Source organism: Stenella coeruleoalba (assembly GCF_951394435.1).
Source record: "Stenella coeruleoalba genome assembly, chromosome: 5".
Lineage (NCBI taxonomy): Eukaryota > Metazoa > Chordata > Mammalia > Artiodactyla > Delphinidae > Stenella > Stenella coeruleoalba.
The window spans coordinates 11,495,481-11,518,178 of record NC_137150.1 but is presented as its reverse complement, the minus strand read 5'-3'; the positions used below and the strand labels follow the sequence as shown (position 1 = coordinate 11,518,178).

General features: G+C 38.8%; 1 protein-coding gene across 1 annotated transcript in view; it reads left to right on the top strand.

Annotated features, from left to right (window-relative positions):
• Nucleotides 1–1,260: 1,260 nt before the first annotated feature.
• LOC307187069 (uncharacterized protein) overlaps nucleotides 1,261–22,698 on the top strand; it is a gene marked incomplete at its 3' end in the record, with an annotated part of 99,797 nt that continues 78,359 nt past the window's right edge. The window contains exons 1-3 of the mRNA XM_079922815.1: nucleotides 1,261–1,477; nucleotides 2,138–5,804; nucleotides 7,589–8,329. Coding sequence (XP_079778941.1) covers nucleotides 3,773–5,804; nucleotides 7,589–8,329 — 2,773 coding nt within the window. The 5' untranslated portion in view covers nucleotides 1,261–1,477; nucleotides 2,138–3,772. The remainder of the gene's footprint in view (nucleotides 1,478–2,137; nucleotides 5,805–7,588; nucleotides 8,330–22,698) is intronic.

The following is a 22,698-nucleotide window of genomic DNA, read 5'->3' as shown; positions in this document are numbered from 1 at the left end:
TTTTGATGCAACAGAAATCAATGACATTGAAAACAGGAAATCAAGAGAGGAAAAAAAACTCAACAAAACTGAAACCTGATTCTTTGAAAAGATCAAAAAAATCTATAAGCCTCTAGCCAGGCTAACTAAGAAAAAAGGACACAAATTACTAATATCAGAAGTTAAAGAGGGGACATCACTTAGATGACATAGACATTGAAAGGACATTAAATTCCATGATTGCAAGGAAGAGCATGAACAACTCTATGTTCACAAATTTATAACCTAGATGAAACGGATCAATTTTTGAAAGACACAATCTGCCAAAACACACAAGAAGAAACAGACAATCAGAATAGGTCTATATCTATTAAAGAAATTGAATTAATAACCTTCCAAAACAGAATGAACCGGGCCCAGACAGCTTCACTGGTAAATTCCACCAAACACTTATATCAATTCTTTACAATTTCTTCCAGAAGATAGAAGCAGAAAGAATATTTCCTAAATCATTCTATGAAGCCAGAATTACCCTAATACCAAAGCCAGATAGAGACATTACAAAACACAACAACAACAACAAAACAAAACTACAAACCAGTATCTTTTATGAATATAGATGCAAAAATCTTCAAAAAAATGTTAGCAAGTCAAAGCCAACAATGTATAAAAAGAATTAGACACCATGACAAAGTGGGATTTATTCCAGGAATGCAAGGCTGGTTCGACATTCAAAAATCATTTATATAATTCATCACATCAACAGGATAAAGAAGAAAAGTTACATGATCATATCAATAGAGGCAGAAAAATCATCTGACAATGTAATACCTTATTCATGACTAAAACAAAACAAAACAAACAAACAAACAAAACTTCTCAGCAAACTAGGAATAGAGGGAAATTCCTTAACATGGGCATACAGATTGGGAAGGAAGAAACATAACTGTCTTTGTTTGCAGGTGATGTGGTTATTTATGTAGAAAATCCTAAAGATTCTGTGGGACTCGAGGGACATTGTTCCAGCTAATGATTAAGAACTCTCCAGACAATAGGGGCTTCTTAGACAATGGGTGAATTTCCAGGATGTCTGGCCCCCTTCCGAGAAGGAGGGAGATAACAAAATGTAAAAAAGGTGTCTGTCAAAGACCAATCAGGCAGCTGGGGACAAGTTCCCTCTCTGGTCCGAGCCTAAGCCGGGACCAATCAGCAGGAGAACACAACCAAATCTATAATTTACATACGGGGAAGTGGGAACCTATAAAACTGACATATTCGCGACCAAAAGGGTTCCTTCTTCGACCTCCTGCGTGAGGACCAAGGAACCCCGGTGCACCGGCCTTCAATAAACCTCTTGCGTTTTGCATCGACTTCCGACTCTTGTTGTTTCCTGGGCGAGTCGAAACTCCTAGGAGACCGCGCAGGTCTAACATTTGGGGGCTCGTCCGGGATTCCACTCGCCCCGGACCACAAGAACATCGGGAGTTGGAGGTACCAGGTAAGCTCGAGCTTGATTGTCTATTTGTCCCTTGTTCTTTGTGGGCCATTATCGGAAGAAAGACGTAAGAATCGGCTTATTATGGAATCTGTATCGGACCTCTGGCTAGGCAGACGTGCTAATAGCCGGCGTCCGTGAGCCCTAGGGGACGCCCTGGTGGCTCATCTGGAAGGAGAGGCAAACTCTGTCTCCCCTTCACTCGGTTTCGGCAGTTCCCTTGGTGGTAACTGCCATCTGAAGAAGTTTCGGTTTTGAAGCGAGCTCGCGGTGGCCCATACGTATATGTGTTTCGTGGAGTTTTAACTGTTTCTGTATTGTGGTCTATTCTTCTTCTCTGACGGACAACAATGGGACAAACTATGACGACTCCTCTTTCCCTTACCCTAAGCTATTGGACCGAAGTTCGGGCCAGAGCCCATAATTTTTCGGTAGAGGTAAAGAAAGGAAAGTGGCAGACTTTGTGTGCCTCTGAATGGCCAACATTTCAGATAGGATGGCCCCCCGAAGGATCCTTTTTATTAGACAAGATTAAGCTGCTGAAGTCTAAGATATTTAATATAGATCCCCACGGACATCCAGACCAAGTACCATATGTCTTGGTCTGGGAAGATTTAATTCTCTCCCCACCTCCGTGGGTCTGGCCCTTTGTTTCCTCAACAGGTACGTCCGCGCATACATCAGCAGCGTCGGAGATATTAGCCTTAAAGAAAAACCCCAACACGGAGAAGCTACCCGACGCCCCGGATCTACCGAAGGCGATTTATCCTGACCCGCAGTCCGATTTGCTTCTTTTGGATTCCCCACCCCCTTATCCTCCGGCCCCGAATCCCCTACCACCTAGAGGACCCCCAGCTCCACTGCCCTCGGCACCAAGGGAACCATCCATGATGGAAGAAGAAAGGGGTCCCTCAGTGGGCACTAGGAGCCGGAGGGCTATCTCCCCGGACTCCACTGCCCTACCTCTTAGAGAATATGGCCCCCCCGATGGCCAAGGGAATAGACCTCTCCAATATTGGCCCTTTTCCTCTGCAGATCTTTATAATTGGAAAATGCATAACCCAACTTTTTCCGAAAATCCACAGGCCCTTACCGCTTTAATAGAATCTCTTGTTTTCTCCCACCAGCCCACATGGGATGATTGTCAGCAGCTGCTCCAGACTCTCCTAACGACTGAGGAGAGGCAACGGGTTCTTTTAGAAGCCAGAAAAAAATGTATTAGGCGCCAATGGGCAACCTACCCAGCTGCCTAACGAGATTGATGCTGGTTTCCCACTCGTCAGGCCAAACTGGGATTTCAATGCCCCGGAAGGTAGGGAGCGCCTGAAAATGTATCGCCAGGCTCTGGTGGCGGGTCTCCATGGAGCGGCCAGACGGCCCACTAATTTGGCTAAGGTAAGGGAAGTAACTCAGGGGCCCCAGGAATCGCCAACTGTGTTCCTGGAACGTTTAATGGAAGCCCTTAGACGCTTTACCCCTTATGATCCAACTTCGGAGGGACATAGGGCTACTATAGCAATGGCTTTCATAGATCAAGCGGCCCCTGATATTAAGAAGAAATTACAAAGGCTAGATGGCTTGCAGGGATTTTCGCTTCAGGAGTTAGTAAAAGAGGCAGATAAAGTATATAACAAAAGAGAAACAGAGGAAGAGAAGGAAGAAAGAAAGCAGAAAGAGCAGGAAGCCCGTGAAATAAGACGGGATAAGAGACAGGAGAGGAATTTAAGTAAGATACTGGCCACTGTGGTTGGAGGAAGAAATATAGGGGATAGAAATAGGCAGGAAGGGCGAACGGCAGACAGAAGGCGGCCATTAGACAAGGACCAATGTGCCTACTGTAAAGAAAAAGGACATTGGGCGAGAGAATGCCCTAAGAAAAAGAATGGAGGAAGGCCAACCAAAAACAAAATCTTAACATTGAAAGAAGAAGACTAGGAAAGTCAGGGCTCGAACCCTCTCCCCGAGCCCCGGGTAACTCTTAAAGTGGAGGGGGAACCTGTTCAATTTTTGGTAGATACCGGAGCCCAGCACTCCGTCCTTCTCCACTCAAAAGGTCCTATCTCAGCTAAAAGGTCATGGGTACAAGGAGCCACTGGGAATAAACAATATTCATGGACCACACGAAGGACAGTAGATCTTGGGATTGGACGAGTAACCCATTCATTTTTGATTATTCCGGAATGCCCCTATCCTTTGCTGGGAAGAGATTTACTCTCCAAAGTAGGGGCTCAAATCCACTTTCAGCCAGAAGGTCCCACCATAACTGATAATAAGGGAAGGTTACTTCAAATATTGACTATGAAATTAGAAGATGAATATAAATTATACGAGCAGCCTTCATCCTCACGAGTTAATGTTACTGATTGGGTAACTCGGTTCCCTCAAGCCTGGGCAGAAACTGCCGGAATGGGGATGGCCAAAAATCGGCCCCCGGTGCTAGTGGAACTCAAGGCAACTGCCACCCCAATAACAGTCCGTCAATACCCCATGAGTAGAGAAGCCAAAGACGGTATCCGTCCCCATATACAGAGGCTACTAGACTTGGGCATCTTAATAAGATGTCAATCAGCATGGAACACCCCTCTCCTGCCGGTAAAGAAACCAGGAACAAATGATTATCGGCCGGTGCAGGATCTACGAGAGGTAAACAAACGGGTGGCAGACCTCCACCCCACAGTTCCAAACCCTTACAACCTCCTGAGCACTCTTCCACCTCAACATACGTGGCATACTGTTTTGGACCTTAAAGATGTTTTTTTCTGTTTAAGACTCTCTCCCCTGAGCCAACCCTACTTTGCCTTCGAATGGAAAGATCCAACATCGGGAATGTCTGGTCAGCTGACATGGACACGGCTACCTCAGGGATTTAAGAACTCCCCGACCATCTTTGATGAAGCCCTCCATCAGGATTTGGCATTATATAGAGAATCAAATCCCCAGGTAACATTACTCCAATACGTTGATGATATTTTATTAGCTGCTGAGACCCAAGAAGATTGTATCAAGGGTACTGAAAAACTGTTAACGGAACTTGGAACCCTGGGATATAGAGCCTCAGCCAAGAAAGCACAAATATGCCAACAACAGGTCAGTTACCTGGGGTATCTATTAAAAGGGGGGCAAAGATGGCTCACGGAGAGCAGAAAGGATACGGTGGCCCAAATTCCGGCTCCCAAAAACGCCAGGCAGGTTAGAGAATTTTTGGGGACGGCCGGATTCTGTAGACTATGGATTCCAGGGTTTGCTGAGCTGGCAGCCCCATTGTACCCCCTAACCAAAAACAGCACTCCTTTCGTTTGGGGCGATAAGGAACAACGGGCTTTTGACCAAATCAAACGAGCTTTACTTTCAGCTCCAGCCCTAGGACTGCCAGATGTAACCAAACCTTTTCATTTATATGTGGCCGAAAATAAGGGCATTGCAAAAGGAGTATTGACTCAGAAATTGGGTCCCTGGAATCGCCCAGTTGCTTATTTGTCAAAAAAATTGGACCATGTGGCATCAGGATGGCCCACCTGTTTAAAGATAATCACTGCAGTGGCCATTCTAGTCAAAGATGCTGACAAACTAACTTTAGGACAAAATCTAACGATAACAGCTCCTCATGCCCTGGAAAATGTAGTCCGTCAACCACCGGATAGGTGGCTAACTAATGCCAGGATGACCCATTACCAAACCCTGTTGCTAAACTCAGATCGCATCAAGTTTGCTCCAGCCACAGGACTCAATCCAGCCACCTTGCTACCTGATCCTGACTTGGAAGGCTCCACCATCATACATGATTGTCAGGAAGTACTAGCTGCAGCACACGGCAGTAGGCCAGATCTGATGGACCTGCCCCTCCCTGATGCTGATTTCACCTGGTTCACGGATGGGAGCAGTTTCCTGGAGGAAGGTAAGCGTCGAACTGGGGCAGCCGTGGTAGACGGAAAACAAGTCATATGGGCAGCGGCGCTACCACAAGGGACCTCAGCCCAACGAGCTGAATTAATTGCCCTGATGAGGGCATTAGAGATGGCAGAGAATAAAAAAGTAAACATCTACACAGACAGTAGATATGCGTTTGCTACCGCTCATATCCACGGTGCCATTTACCAACAGAGAGGGCTACTAACTTCAGGTGGCAAAGAAATTAAAAACAAAGACGAAATCGTGGCTTTGTTGACTGCACTCATGCTTCCTACTAAAGTCAGTATCATCCACTGCCCTGGACATCAAAAAGGAAATACCCCAATAATTAGGGGAAATAATATGGCTGACCAAGTGGCCCGAGAAATAACATCGGGAGAAGTCATTTTAGGACTGTCAGATAAAGTTCCTGAAAAACCAGGCCGCGATGAAGAAATCATCCCGGCCACAACAAAAGGAACTTTGTCCCCTCAGCAAGCAGAATCCATGTTACAACAGATGCACAGATGGACACATTTGGGGACTAAAAAGATGGTAGCCTTGTTACAAAAAGCCGGGTACGAAACCCCTGGAATGACAAAATTAGCTGAACAAATTGTGCAGGAATGCGTCCCATGTCAACAGGTAAATGCTCACAAAGGGAAACTTGAAACTGGAAAGAGACTCAGGGGGGACCGCCCAGGAACTTACTGGGAAGTGGACTTTACTGAAGTGCGTCCTGGAAGGTACGGTAATAAATACCTTTTAGTTTTTGTAGACACTTTTTCAGGATGGATAGAGGCTTTCCCAACAAAGAAAGAAACAGCTGCTGTAGTAGCCAAGAAGATTTTAGAAGAAATTTTTCCTCGATTTGGAGCATCAAAGGTAATAGGGTCTGATAATGGTCCAGCCTTCGTCGCCCAGGTAAGTCAGGATGTGGCCAGATATTTGGGGACTGATTGGAAATTACATTGTGCCTATAGATCCCAAAGTTTAGGTCAGGTAGAAAGAATGAATAGGACTCTAAAAGAGACCCTAACTAAATTGTCCTTGGAGATTGGCGGTACCGATTGGACGGTGCTCCTTCCTTTGGCCCTATTCTGGGTTAGAAATACACCTTCCCGATACCATCTTACTCCTTTTGAAATATTATATGGTGCCCCGCCTCCCCTCCTCACTTTAGGAAAAGAAATAAAACCTGATTGTCAAAATAACACTGACTTATATGCTAGGCTACTGGGACTCCAATTGGTCCAGAAAGAAATATGGTCCCAACTCGCCAAGGCCTACCAACCGGGAACACCGGGAGAAACTCATCCTTTCCAAGTCGGAGACTCCGTATACGTCCGTCGGCATCGAACCCAGACGTTGGAACCTCGATGGAAAGGACCATACACCGTCCTCCTCACCACCCCAACGGCCATAAAAGTGGACGGCATCGCTGCCTGGATCCATGCTTCACATGTGAAGGCTGCACCAGCGACGGTATCATCAGGATGGCGGGCCCAAAGAACTGACAACCCGCTCAAACTCAAGCTTCTACGAACCTAAGACTTATAATTTTGGTTTTACTGCCTTTACTGACTGTAAGTGATTTTAGCCCTCACCTCCCCCAACGTTTAACTTGGCAGGTAATTTCTCAGACTGGAGATGTAACCTGGTCCATTAGTCATACTGCACCCCCCTGGACCTGGTGGCCAGATCTTTTTCCTGATGTTTGTAAATTGGCTATAGGAGCACCTTATTGGGATACAGAAGATTCTCATGATATGAACACTGCCCCTTCCAAAGTTTTGGAAACTGATTGGTTTGGGCCGGGTTGCAAAAATGCAGGCAAAAGAATGATGCTTGGTATCCTCACTTTCTACATATGCCCCGGGTTCCACCGCCCTTGATCTCTGAATTATAAATGTGGTGGAACTGAAAACTTTTATTGCAAAAGCTGGGGATGTGAAACTACCGGGGATACTAATTGGAAACCCACCTCAACTTGGGATTTTATTACTGTAACGGCTAATTATTCTCATAATGAAGATACCGGACACCGGAGTAAATGTTCAGGATGGTGTCATCCCCTTAAAATTTCCTTTAGTAATCCCGGAAAAAGAGATAAAAAATGGATAAATGGTCATTCTTGGGGCGTTAGATTTTACATGAGGGGATATGATTTAGGAATATTAATGACCTTTAAGCTAAAGATTGAGACTCCTGCTCCTATATCAATAGGCCCAAATCCCATACTTGGCCCCCCTTTGCTTCCCCCGGCCCCTTCAACTACGTCAACAAAGAATGAGACTAATGAAACCTCTGGATCCAAAGAACCCACAGTTAAGCCTGGGACTCCTCAGGATAGGATGCTTTCTTTGGTGCAGGCAGCCTTTACGGTTCTCAATGCTACAAACCCAGAGGCTACAAAGTCATGTTGGCTTTGCTATGCTGCCCCTCCCCCTTATTATGATGCTATAGGATATAGCTCCAACTATACTAATTCTACCTCCTCAGACCAATGTCGATGGAAGCAAGAAGGGAACAGTAAATTAACCCTGTCCTCGGTTTTTGGAAATGGTACTTGTATAGGAACACCTCCCCAGTCCCATAGACACCTTTGTCATGATTTTAGCCTCCCTTCAGGCTCAGGATATCTTGTACCTCCTCAAGATGGATGGTGGACATGTAACACGGGGCTCACCCCTTGTGTCTCTTTAGAGGTTCTTAATACTTCAGCTGACTTTTGTGTTTTAGTGCAATTAGTCCCTAGACTTATCTACCATTCAGACTCATCCTTTTTAGATGAATATGTAGGAAAAACAAAAAACAAAAGAGGACCTGTAACCCTCACATTGGCTGTCCTTCTAGGACTAGGAATATCTGCCGGGATAGGAACAGGAACCACAGCCCTCATACAACAACCCCAGTATTATGCAAGTTTAAGACAGGCTGTAGACATCGACCTTCGAGCATTAGAAAGTTCCATAACTCAACTAAAGGAATCACTCACCTCACTTTCAGAAATGGTGTTGCAGCCTAGATTTGCTGTTTCTTAAGGAAGGGGGATTATGCGCCGCTCTAAAAGAAGAATGTTGCTTTTATATTGATCATTCAGGAACCATTACCAAAACCATGGATAAACTAAGGGAACGCTTAGATAAAAGGCAAAAGGAGAGAGAGAACGAAAAAGGATGGTTTCAATCATGGTTTGATAAGTCCCCCTGGTTTACCACCTTAATCTCTACTCTGTTGGGACCTCTTATTGTTTTATTGTTGATTTTAACTTTTGGACCATGTGTTCTAAATCGCTTGATAGCATTTATTAGAGAACGTATCAGTACTGTACAAGTTCTAATGTTAAGACAACAGTACCAAAGTTTACGAACAGAAGGTTGAGATTCCATGATTGGAATCAATAGTCACAAGAAAAAGGGGGGAATGTGGGACTCGAGGGACATTGTTCCAGCTAATGATTAAGAACTCTCCAGACAATAGGGGCTTCTTAGACAATGGGTGAATTTCCAGGATGTCCGGCCCCCTTCCGAGAAGGAGGGAGATAACAAAATGTAAAAAAGGTGTCTGTCAAAGACCAATCAGGCAGCTGGGGACAAGTTCCCTCTCTGGTCCGAGCCTAAGCCGGGACCAATCAGCAGGAGAACACAACCAAATCTATAATTTACATACGGGGAAGTGGGAACCTATAAAACTGACATATTCGCGACCAAAAGGGTTCCTTCTTCGACCTCCTGCGTGAGGACCAAGGAACCCCGGTGCACCGGCCTTCAATAAACCTCTTGCGTTTTGCATCGACTTCTGACTCTTGTTGTTTCCTGGGCGAGTCGAAACTCCTAGGAGACCGCGCAGGTCTAACAATTCCACAAAAAACTCCTAGAACTATGGCAGCAGTATAAAAAGTTAATACACAAAATCCAATTACTTTCCTATATTCCAGCAATGAATAACTGGAATTTGAAATTATAAACACAATACCATTTATATTAGCACCTCCAAAACTTAAATACTTACGTATAAATTTAAAAAAATATGTACAAGATCTATATGAGGAAAACTATAAAACTCTGAGGAATGAATTAAATGAAGAATTAAATAAATGGAGAGGTATTACATGTTTATGGATAGGAAGACTTAAGATTGTCAAGATATCAGTTTTTCCCAACTTGATCTATAGATTCAATGCAACCCCGATCAAAATCCCAGCAAGTTACTTTGCGGATATTGACAAACTGATTCTAAAATATATACAGAGAGGCAAAAGACCCAGAATGACTTACACGATATTGAAGAAAAGGAACAAACTCAGAGGCCTGACACTCCTGACTTCAAGATTTTTATAAAGCTACAATAAGCAAGGCAGTGTAGTATTGTTAAAAGAATGGATCAGAATAGAGGGCCCAGAAATAGACTCACACAAATATAGTCAATGATCTTTGACAAAGGAGCAAGGACAATACAATGGAGAAATGATCATTTTTTCAGCAAATCGTGCTGGAACAACTAGACATCCACATGCAAGAAAACAAATCTAGACCCAGACATTATACCCTCCACAACATTAAGTCAAGGTGGACCATAAACCTAAATGTAAAATGTAAAACTATGAAACACCTAGAAGATAACATAGGAGAAAATCTGTATGACCTCAGGTTTGATAATGACTTTTTAGACACCACATCAAAGGCAAGATCCATGAAAGAAATAATGCATAAGCTGGGCTTCATTAAAATTAAAAAAACTCCTGCTCTGCATAAGACACTGTCAGGAGAATGAGAAGACAAGTCACAGACTGAGAAAAAACACTTGCAGAACACATAACTGACAAAGGACTGTTATCCAAAATATACAAAGAACTCTTAAAACTCAACGGTAAGAAAAAGAACAACCCAATTAAAAAATGGGCAAAGGTCTGAACAGACACCTCACCAAAGAAGATACACTAGATGTCAAATAAGCATATGAAAAGATGCTCCACATCGTATGTCATTAAGAAATTGCAAATTAAAACAATTAGATAACACCACACATCTATTAGAATGGCAAAAATACAAAACACTGACAACCAAAATGCTGGCGAGGATATGGAGCAACAGGAACACTCATTCATTGCTGATGGAAATGCAAAACAGCATAGCCCTTTTGGAAGACACTTTGTTGGTTTCTTACAAAACTAAACATTTTCTTACCACACAATCCAGCAATCACACTCCTTAGTATTTAACCAAGTGAGTTGAAAACTTATAGTCACACAAAAATCTGCACAGGGATAAGTTTATGGTAGATTTATTCATAATTGCCAAAACTTGGCAGCAACCAAGATGTCCTTCAATAGATGGATGGATAAATAAATTTTGGTATAAATAAATTTTGGTAAAACAGACCATGGAATATTAGTCAGTGCTAAAAAAGAAATGAACTAACAAGCCATGAAAAGACTTAGAGGAATCTTAAATGAATATAAGTAAGTGAAAGGAGCCAATTTGAAAAGGTTACATTCTGTATGATTCGAATTATATAATATTCTGGCAAAGGAAACGTGGGAATAGTAAAGAGACCAGTGGTTGTCAGGGCTTGTGAGGAGAAAGGAATGAACAGGTGGAGCACAGAGGATTTTTTAGGGCAGTGAAACTATTCTGTATGATAACATAATGGTGGATACATGTCATTATCATTTGCCAAAACACATAGAATATACAACACCAAGAGTGAACCCTAATTTAAATTATGGACGTTTTGGGTGATGAAAATGTGTCAGTGTAGGTTCATCATTTGTAACCAATGTATCACTTTGGTGGGGGGAAGGTATGTGTGTGTATGTATGGGTCCTGGGGGCATATGGAAACTCTCTGTACTTCCTGCTCAATTTTGCTGTGAACCTAAATAAACACCCTGGTTTGAGCATTAGGGATCTTTCAAGAACGATGGAAATACTCTGTGTATCGATTATGGTTACCTGGAAGTATATATTTGCCAAAATGATTCTAATAATACACTTAAAATGGATGCATTATATTATATATGAATTATATCTCAATACAGTTGATGTGCCCAGTTTGGATGATAAATTATGTGATCATAAGCATGATGTACCAAGGGTAAGGTAGTGGGAGTCATCTGGCCTGGAGGTAGGCATAAAGGGGTGCACAGAGACTTTAAAAACATTAATAAAACCAAGCTGACCTGCTTCTTATTATCCCAATGAGCTGGCAATTCTAATCAATGTCGGTAAAAATCTACTCCTTCCTAGCCGCGTGGACCACTTCAACCGCTCCTCCATGTTGGTAAACCACATGATACACATTCCCATCCCTAGAGACAAAACTCATACCAGTTTGGAAATAAATAGTCTTCCAGAAGGCTTCTTATGCATAAATGAGTCACAATCTGTGATAGCTGAATGCCAAGAGTCTGAATCTTAAAATTAAGTTATTTTGACCTAAGCAAAATAGACCCATCATAGAACAAATTTGAGAGATCCAAGAATAAATCTGAAATTGTATGCCAAATTTGTAAACTATTATTGTTTTCTTAAAACTTTAGTAGCTGAATTATAAACAGTTGGCATTAGAGTTCAGGAAAAATACGCTTAACACTGTCATCTGCTGAATTATTCCTGTGTTACATTCATGCCACACTAGGCAGATGTTTGTTTGAAACTGATGTCTGAAGAAGAGCATACTATTTGGAGATTCTTTTTCCCTTAAAACTTTCTTTTTGTCCTCATTCTCTTTATTTTTTTGTGATGTCTGGCATGAAGATAATTTAATGTAAATATCAGTTATTTGGTCATACTCCTCTTAAAATTTTTAATGGACATAGTTGACATTCTCCCTTTAATAAGAAGAATTCAAAAATAGAATCTTTTTTAAAAATTTCATGGTCGGGTGGAATTAAAAGTAAAATGCAGTTCATAAAGATAATTTTGTTTAACATCATGAGTGCTAATACACTAAGCCAAGCATCAGCAAATTTTTCCTGCAAAGAACCAGGTAGTAAGTATTAAGGGCTTTGTGTCCAGAACAAATGCTCAATTCTGCCCCTGCAAAAGCAGCTGCAGACAACATGCAAACACACAAGCATGGTTGCAGAACTGCATTAGAATTTCTGTGGGGCCTACCAACTTCTGCCTTATGGGCCCACCCGTCATAAAAAATAAATGAAAACTTATCTTTAAATAACTTTAGATACTTGAATTATTTTTTGTTTTAGGCAAAATTTAATAGACTTTTGTGGGTCCTAACATTGCATTTTTCTTTTCTGATGTGAGAAAAAATTTAAATATTTTGACCCTGAAAATTTGGTGTTTTTCCTTCTGACTTTTTAAAGAAATTAAGGCATTTCACGGGCTTCTGTGGGCCCTGTTCACTGTGCCATCTGTACCGAGTGGATAAGTCGGCCCTGTGTGGCTGCATTTCAATAAAACTTCGTTTGACAGCAGGTTGCCAGCTCTGCACTAAATAATTAGACAAGTTTAGTATTATGATTTAATCTCTATTATTCTACCTGGTATGAGTTTTTAAATTTTAAAAACAATTGTTGGCTCAATTATTCTTCCTAAATGTATCTACCTCATTCACACTTTATTAATATTCATATTAGCTGTTAATCTATTTTCTTATTTATTTAATTGTTTGAAAGTCCTTAATAATTGTCACTGGGACTTCCCTGGTGGTACAGTGGTTAAGAATCACCTGTCAATGCAGGGGACACCGGTTCGATCCCTGGTCTGGGAAGATACCACATGCTGTGGAGCAACTAAGCCCAAGTGCCACAACTACTGAAGCCCATGTGCCTAGAGTCCATGCTCTGCAACAAGAGGAGCCACTGCAATGAGAAGCATGTGCACCACAACGAACAGTACACCCCACTCGCCACAACTAGAGAAAGCCTGTGCATAGCAAAAAAGACCCAATGCAACCAAAAATAAATAAATAAATAAGATTCTTAAAAAAAAATAATAATTGTCACTGACAAGTATGGTCTTACTTTTTGAAACCAATTATCCATTCTGATTGGTCAATGATTGATTATTGTTAGATATTGTTAACAGTGCTCTTGTATCTACCTCATCCTTCTTAACAGTTGTATAGTACTCCACTATACCAATGTATCCTAATTCATTTAGCCAATTCTCTATAGATAGATAAATTGTTTCCAATTTTTTTCATTATCCTGAACAATGTTGCAATAAACCTCATAGCACCTGGGAGGAGTATTTTTATAGGATCACTTACTAGGAGTGGAAATTCTGTGTCAAAGGGAATGTATATTTAAAATTATGGTCAATATTAAACAATTGCAACAAAAAAGGTGATACCAAATTATATTTTCCCCAGGAACATAAGGGAGTCCTTATTTCCTCACATTTTTATCACACACTTTTAAAGTTTTGGAATCCTGATTGGAGGGGGGAAATTCATATTACCACATGGCTCTCTGCATTCCTATAATTATAATTATAATATATTCCTATAATTATAATACTAGTGAAATTATATTTCCCCTATGAACTATATACCTAGGATTCTTAAGAGCCATTTCCCCTCATAAATGTTTGTCTTATACTTATCTGGATATACTCTTAACATTTATGAATATACACAGTCCTGGATGCTTTATACTTTTTGTTGTTATTGTAAATGGAATCTTTTCTTCTACTCACTTTACTAAATGATTATTTGTACTGGCCACTTTACTGAACTCTCTTATTGATTTATTTTGACTTTTCTAGTATATTCTGATTTCAAATGGAAATAATGATTATTTCGTCTCCTCCTTCCTAAATGTCCATATCTTATATTATATTGACCAGAACTTTGACAACAATGTTAAATAATGATATTGATAATGTTCTTAATTTAATGGTAATATTTCAAGTATTTCACCATTAAATAGGATACGCTGGCATTTGATATGTAACATACATTTCTAAACATGTTAAGAAAATATCCCATCTTATTTTAACATAAAATTTAAGAAAATCAAGAATAGCTACTAAATATTACCAATTACCTTTTCAGCATCTACTGTAATTACCATGTATGCTTTTTCTTTTATAATCTAATAATATGTTGAACTTTAACAAAATGTTAGTGAGTAATTTATTAGGGTTCTTAATATTTAACTATTATTGAACAAACCCCACTTAGTCATCCTATATCCTCTTTTATGTACTATTGGATTTTACTTGCTATTATTTGATTCAGAAATTTTGAATCATTGTTCAGAAGTGAGGAACACCTGTGTCTTTTACTTTTTGTGAACTCTCTTTGGTTTTGTATCAGTTCTGCTGGATTTATAAGAATGACATGGAAGCTTTTCTTCTTTCTCTTTGTTTCTAAACATTTTAAATGTTAGAGGGATTATCTATCACTGCAAGTTTTGACAGGATTTGAGTGCTATCTTTCAGCCATCTCAATTCCTTCCAGTGTTAGAAGTCACGTAGGCTTTCTACTGCTTTTTAGTTGAGTTATCATTCCTGGTTTCTTCTACAGGTTTCCATTTCATCCTGGTTTCAAATTGTTTATGATAAAATCAGATACATTATTTTCTCTACCCTCTAGGGTTATCTCTAATTTTCTCATTCCTAATGTGCATTTGTTTTCTTTCTTTCTTTGTTTCTGGATTACGGCAATTAGTAGGTTATCATTTTTACTGCAAAATTTTCCACAAAAGACCTTTTTGTGTGTATTAATCAATCCTATTTTTTTCTTTGCCTTAATTCTCAATTTTCTGTTTCTATTGTTACTTGGGTTCAATTTGTGTTTACCCCTAACTTTTTGAATTGAATAATTAATCCATTTATTTCTATTATTTCTTTTTTTAGGAATGAAAGTTTTTCGAGGCAATGCATTTTCCTGAGTATAGCTATAGCTCTACAACATGGGCTTAATAAGGGAGCATTTTCTTCATTATTATAGGCCAGATATTCTTCAATTATGGTTTTAAGTTCTTCAAGTGGGTAGAGATTTAAAATTTTGTTTTGTTTCATTGATATTTTTTTATTTTTCAGTGTGGGTGTAGCTCCTACTTTGAGTATTTACTTTTGGTTTAAATGCTTTGTATTCAGAGATTGTGTTATGCGATATTTCTTTATTTTTTTGGAATCTACTGAGGTTTCCCTTGTCACCAACTATAAGCTCACTTTTTAAAAATGATTAATGGATGCTTGAAAAGAAAACATATTCTTCCTGATAATATAGAATTTATTATTAATCTATCAGGTCATCCTTACTTATTTTTGCCTATCTAATTTCTCAAGGACTAAAATAAGGGCACCAACATTTCCCCTACACTATATTTTCATCAGTTCACTTTTATTTCCTACATTTTAACTTTATATATTTCTGTAACATGCTAATTATTTCCTAAGGTTTGTGACACTTCTATTGTTATCGTGGGCTATATTCATCATTTGTTTATCATTATTATGTGACTTTTGAAAACATTTTGTGCCACGGCTAGATCAGAAGCTCCATCAGAGATAGACATCTGCTTTGGGTCACTGTTGTATCCCCAGACTTTACTGGTTCTTGTCAACAGTTAACACTCAAAAAATATTAGTTTTTAAAAAAGAGATTTAAAAAAGGGAGGAGAAGGAAAGGAAGGAGGTTAAAAAAAAAAAAGCATGAACCAGGCCTGACATAGTGTATTTTTATTGCTCTCAATATTATCTTATATAACATTATAATCCCTGTTTTCCCGTGGGTAGCATATCATTAATGTCAATTATCAAATCTCTTTATTTTAGATATTTCTCTGTTAAAGAGAATTTGGCTGGATTCAGCGTTTTGATCTGATCAGGGAATCGTTTTTGCTTTTAAGAGGGGAATTTTAACTCTTCATTTTATATTATAAAATATACGCTTGGGCTTACTTCTGTCAACTCTATTTTATATAATATCCTGTACTTTTCCTTACTGTTTCTTTTAACGTTTTTCCTTATCATCTGTTTTCATTTTTTCTACTTTTCCTATATTAATCACTAATTTGGAAGAAAATGTATCAGATTTTTACTTAGAGCAAACTAAGTAAAATACTTGTAAAGAAAATGTTTTAACTTACATTTCTAAATTCATCAACCTCAGAAATGAAACAATATTTATGATACCCAACAACAAAAGATTTTTAAAATTAGTCTGCTTGAGGGAGGAACACTCCCAAACTAATTCTATGAGGCCACAATCACCCTGATACCAAAACCAGACAAAGATGTCACAAAAAAAGAAAACTACAGGCCAATATCACTGATGAACAGAGATGCAAAAATCCTCAACAAAATGCTAGCAAACAGAATCCAACAGCACATTAAAGGGATTATACACCACAATCAAGTGGGGTTCATCTCAGGAATGCAAGGATTCTTCAATATACACTAGTCAATCAATGTGATACACCATATTAACAATTTGAAGGATAAAAACTATATGATCATCTCAATAGATGCAGAAAAAGCTTTAGACAAAATTCAACAACAGTTTATGACAAAAGCCCTCCAGAAAGTAGGTATAGAGGGAACTTACCTCAAAATAATAAAGGCCATATATGACAAACCCACAGACAACACAATTCTCAATGGTGAAAAACTGAAACCACTTCCACTAAGATCAGGAACAAGACAAGGTTGCCCACTCTCATCACTATTATTCAACATAGTTTTGGAAGTTTTAGCTACAGCAGAGAAGAAAAAGAAATAAAAGGAATCTAAAGTGGAAAAGAAGTAAAACTGTCACTGTTTGCAGATGACATGATACTATACATAGAGAATCCTAAGGACTCTACCAGAAAAATACTAGAGCTGATCAACGAATTTGGTAAAGTAGCAGGATACAAAATTAATACACAGAAATCTCTTACATTCGTATACACTAATGATAAAAAATCTGAAAGAGAAATTAATGAAACACTCCCATTTAGCATTGTAAAAAAAAGAATAAAATACCTAGGAATAAACCTACCTAAGGAGAAAAAGACCTGTATGCAGAAAAATATAAGACACTGATGCAAGAAATTAAAGATGATACAAACAGATGGAGAGATATACCATGTTCTTGGATTGGAAGAATCAGCATTGTGAAAATGATTATAGTACCCAAAGCAATCTACAGATTCAATGCAATCTGTATCAAACTACCACTGGCAGTTTTCACAGAACTAGAACAAAAAATTTCACAATTTGTATGGAAACACAAAAGACCCCGAATAGCCAAAGCAGTCTTGAGAAAGAAAAACGGAGCTGGAGGAATCAGGCTCCCTGACTTCAGACTATACTACAAATCTACAGTAATCAAGACAGTATGGTACTGGCACAAAACCAGAAATATAGATCAATGGAACAGGATAGAAAGCCCAGAGATAAAACCATGCACACATGGTCAGCTTAGTTTTGATAAAGGAGGCAAGAATATACAATGGAGAAAAGACAACCTCTTCAATAAGTGGCGCTGGGAAAACTGGACAGCTACATGTAAAAAAATGAAATTAGAACACTCCCTAACACCATACACAAAAATAAACTCAAGATAGATTAAAGACTTAAATGTAAGGCCAAACACTATAAAACTCTTAGAGGGAAATATAGGCAGAACACTCTATGATATAAATCACAGTAGGATTCTTTTTGACCCACCTCCTAGAGAAATGGAAATAAAAACAAAAAAAAAAACTAATGGGACCTAATGAAACTTAAAAGCTTTTTCAAAGCAAAGGAAACTGTAAACAAGACCAAAGAAAACCCTCAGAATGGGAGAAAATATTTGCAAATGTAGCAACTGACAAAGGGTTAATCTGCAAAATTTACAAGGAGTTCATGCAGCTCAATATTAAAAATACAAACAAGCCAATCCAAAAATGGGCAGAAGACCTAAATAGACATTTCTCCAAAGAAGATACACAGACTGCCAACAAACACATGAAAGGATGCTCAACATCACTAATCATTAGAGAAATGTAAATCAAAATTACAATGATCACCTCGCACTGGTCAGAATGGCCATCATCAAAAAAATTCTACAAACAATAAAGCTGGTGAGGGTGTGTGATACAGCCACTATGGAGAACAGTATGGAGGTTCCTTAAAAAACTGAAAATAGAACTAGCATACAACCCAGCAATCCCACTACTGGGCATATACCCTGAGAAAACCATAATCCAAAAAGAGTCATGTATCACAATGTTCATTGCAGCACTATTTACAATAGCCAGGACATGGAAGCAACCTACATGTCCATCAACAGATGAATTGATAAAGAAGATGTGGCACATATATACAATGGAATATTACTCAGCCATAAAGGAAATGAAATTGAGTTATTTGTAGTGTGGTGGATGGAGCTACAGTCTGTCATACAGAGTGAAGTAAGCCAGAAAGAGAAAAACAAATACCGTATGCTAACACATATATATATAGAATCTAAAAAAGGTTCTGAAGAACCTAGGGGAGACAGGAATAAAGATGCAGATGTAGAAAATGGACTTGAGGACACGGGGAGGAGGAAAGGTAAGCTGGGACAAAGTTAGAGAGTAGCATGGACATATATACACTACCAAATGTAAAATAGGTAGCTAGTGGGAAGAAGCCACATAGCACAGGGACATCAGCTTGGTGCTTTGTGACCACCTAGAGGGTTGGGATAGGGAGGGTGGGGGGGAGAAGCAAGAGGGAGGGAATATGGGGATATATGTATACATATAGCTGATTAAGTTTGTTATACAGCAAAAACTAATACATCATCGTAAAGCAATTATACTCTAGTAAAGATGTTAAAATAAATTAGTCTGCTTACATTCCCTTCCTCTTCTTTATTCTTTTGCTCCATTTTGTAAGGACAAAGGAAGTCTCCCAATCTATTACCAGGAAATATCTTTTAAATTGTAGGTTTTTTTATACTGCTGCTTTTCTCACAAGGATATTAATTCTTACTTTGTGATCCCAGTGCCATCATTATTTCAAATTTATTTCCAGGTTTAAATAGAATTAATGCACTCTATAAGTCCACATACATGCTTGGGTTCTTTATTTTGGTTCTTCTTTTTGACCAGATCAGCACCATCCAGTAGAAATAGGATGCAAGCCACATAAGTAATTTAAAAAAATTTAGTAGCCACATTGGCAAAGAAATAGGTGAAAGGAATTATATAATATATTTTACTTAACCTGACATATCCAAAATATTATAATCTCAGTGTGTTATCAATATAAAAATTATTAATGAGACATTTTGCATTCTTTTTTCATACTAAGCCCTCAAAGTCTGGTGTATATTTTATGCGTATAGCACATCTCAGCTCAGACTCATCACGCTTCATGTGCTCAATGACCACATACGGTGAGTGGTTACCTAATTGGACAGCAAAATTATACATCATAGTATACACAGAAAATGACAATGTTCTTTAGGGCCAAGGCCTTCTACCCCACCACCCCAGGCTAAGGAGAGCAGTATCTCAGCACAATCCACAGTCCTTGCAACACATCACTTAGGAAGTGCTGGGCTGGGTGACTTTTAAGAAGTGGTTAATTAAGACAGTGTTTCCCGGGGGGCTTCCCTGGTGGCGCAGTGGTTGAGAGTCCGCCTGCTGATGCAGGGGACACGGGTTCATGCCCCGGTCCAGGAAGATCCCACATGCCGCAGAGCAGCTGGGCCCGTGAGCCATGGCTGCTAAGCCTGCGTGTCCGGAGCCTGTGCTCCGCAACGGAAGAGGCCACAACAGTGAGAGGCCCGTGTACCGCAAAAAAGAAAAAAAAAAAAGACAGTGTTTCTCAAGTTTTAATATGCACAAAAATTACCTGGACATCTTTTTTTTTTAATTTCTTTTATTGAAATATAGTTGATTAACAATGTTGTGTTAAGTTCTGCCGTACAGCAAAGTGATTCAGTTACACATTTATATTCATTCTTTTTTTGCATTCATTTTCATTATGCTTTATCATGGGATATTGAATAAAATTCCCTGTGCTATACAGTAGGGCCTTGTTTTTTATCCATTGTATAAAATGGATCGTATAAAACAGTGTGCATCTGCTAATCCCAAATTCCCACTCCATCCCTCCCCCCGCCTTGGAAACCACAAGTATGTTCTCTATGTCTGTGAGTCTATTTCTGTTTCATACATAGGTTCATTTTTGTCATATTTTAGATTCCACATGTAAATGATATCATTCGGTATTTGTCTTTGTCTGACTTACTTCACTTAGTATGATATTCTCTAGGCCCATCCATGTTGCTGCAAATGGCATTATTTCATTCTTTTTTATGGCTGAGTAGTATTCCATTGTGTATATATACCACATCTTCTTTATCCACTCATCTCTCGATGGACATTTAGGTTGTTTCCATGTTTTGGCTATTGTGAATAGTGATGCTATGAATATAGGGCTGCATGTAGCTTTTTGATTTATAGTTTTATCTGGATATTGGGCATCTTTTTAATTAATTATTTTTTTGTATTCCATTTATTTTATTTTATTTTGTTTTATTTTATTTTTTAACATCTTTATTGGAGTATAATTGCTTTACAATGGTGTGTTAGTTTCTGCTTTATAACAAAGTGAATCAGCTATACATATATCCCCATATCTCCTCCCTCTTGCGTCTCCCTCCCACCCTCCCTATCCTACCCCTCTAGGTGGTCACAAAGCACTGAGCTGATGTTCCTGTGCTATGCAGCTGCTTCCCACTAGCTATCTATTTTACATTTGGTAGTGTATATATGTCCATGCCACTCTCTCACTTCGTCCCAGCTTACCCTTCCCACTTCCCATGTCCTCAAATCCATTCTCTATGTCTGATTCTTTATTACTGTCCTGTCTCTAGGTTCTTCAGAACTTTTTTTTTTCCTTAGATTCCATATATATGTGTTAGCATATGATATTTGTTTTTCTCTTTATGACTTTTACTTCACTCTGTATGACAAACTCTAGGTCCATCCACTTCACTACATGTAACTCAATTTTGTTTCTTTTTATGACTAATATTCCATTGTATACATGTGTTAGGCATCTTTTTTAAACACAGGCTCTGATTCATTAGCTCTGGAGTGGATTCTGAGATTCGGCATTTTTAACAAGCCCCTAAAGAATGCTAGTCCTCTGAAAACAGTTTAAGTAGCAAAGGATTGTTATATATACTGAAGTCTGGCAACACTTAGAATGTATTTCTGATACCTTTACAACTTGCCATATAGAGCAATCTAAATCAGTACTATCTAACAGAGATAGAACACAAGCCATATATAGAATGTGGCTATAGATTCTTGGGTCTCATCCATTTCATTTTCCCTCTTAGCTCTTTGTCACTGAGTATTGTCTTCCAGAATCTGATGTTACTGAGATAATTCACATGGCTAGACTAATTTATTTTTAATTTTTCTGCCTGGATAAATTATCCATTATCCTCAATAACACCATGCTAATCTTTATTTGTTTTTCATTTTTCTGGAACATAATGGGACTTTTGATCTGCCAATTCAGATATTCTTTTACTTTGGGAAAGTTTTAATCTAATTACTCATTTCTTGAGTTAAAAGATTTTTTTCACACTTAGTCTTTCTCAAACTGAGAAATAACTTGTAAGTAACATGTTCATTTAATAATTTATTGTTTCATTTTATTCTCATGAAAACTGTTTTTAAATCAATGGTGCATCTTGAAATTAATGATAGTTTGGGATCAAAGAAATGCAATATATTTTATATTTATTTTCACCTCCTTTTGTTCTCTCTCTCTCTCTCTCTCTCTCTCTCTCTCTCAATCTTTTTTTTTCCTGGAAAGTCCACATAGTCCTATACTGTTTCTATGTTATTTGTTTTCCATCACTATTATGCTCTTTAACCTGTTTTCTCCCTCTGTCCTTATCCTCTGCAATCTGTGAAATTTTTCCCAAAACTGTCTTCTAAGTCAAAACTCAATTTTCCATAGGGTCGACTTATATTTAGCTGTTTCTAACTTGGGTTTGGGTTTTGTAATGGTTTTATTTTCCTTTTGTGCTTTTCTTGGCTTTGCCTTTCATTATCTCTTGCATTTCTTTGAGCCTTTTTCTTACAAAACCTGTTTTCTCTAATGCCTTAGAGTTTGGAGTAATTTTCTTCTGTTTCCTGGAATAATTCTTTTTTAAAATTTATTTATTTATATTTTTAAATTTTTGGCTGCATTGGGCCTTCGTTGCTGCACACAGGCTTTCTCTAGTTGCGGCAGCAGGGGTTACTCTTCCTGGCAGTGTGCCAGTTTCTCATTGCAGTGACTTCTCTTGTTGTGGAGCATGGGTTCTAGGCACACAGGTTTCAGTAGTTGTGTCACAGGGGCTCAGTAGTAGTGGCTTGTGGGAACTTGAGTG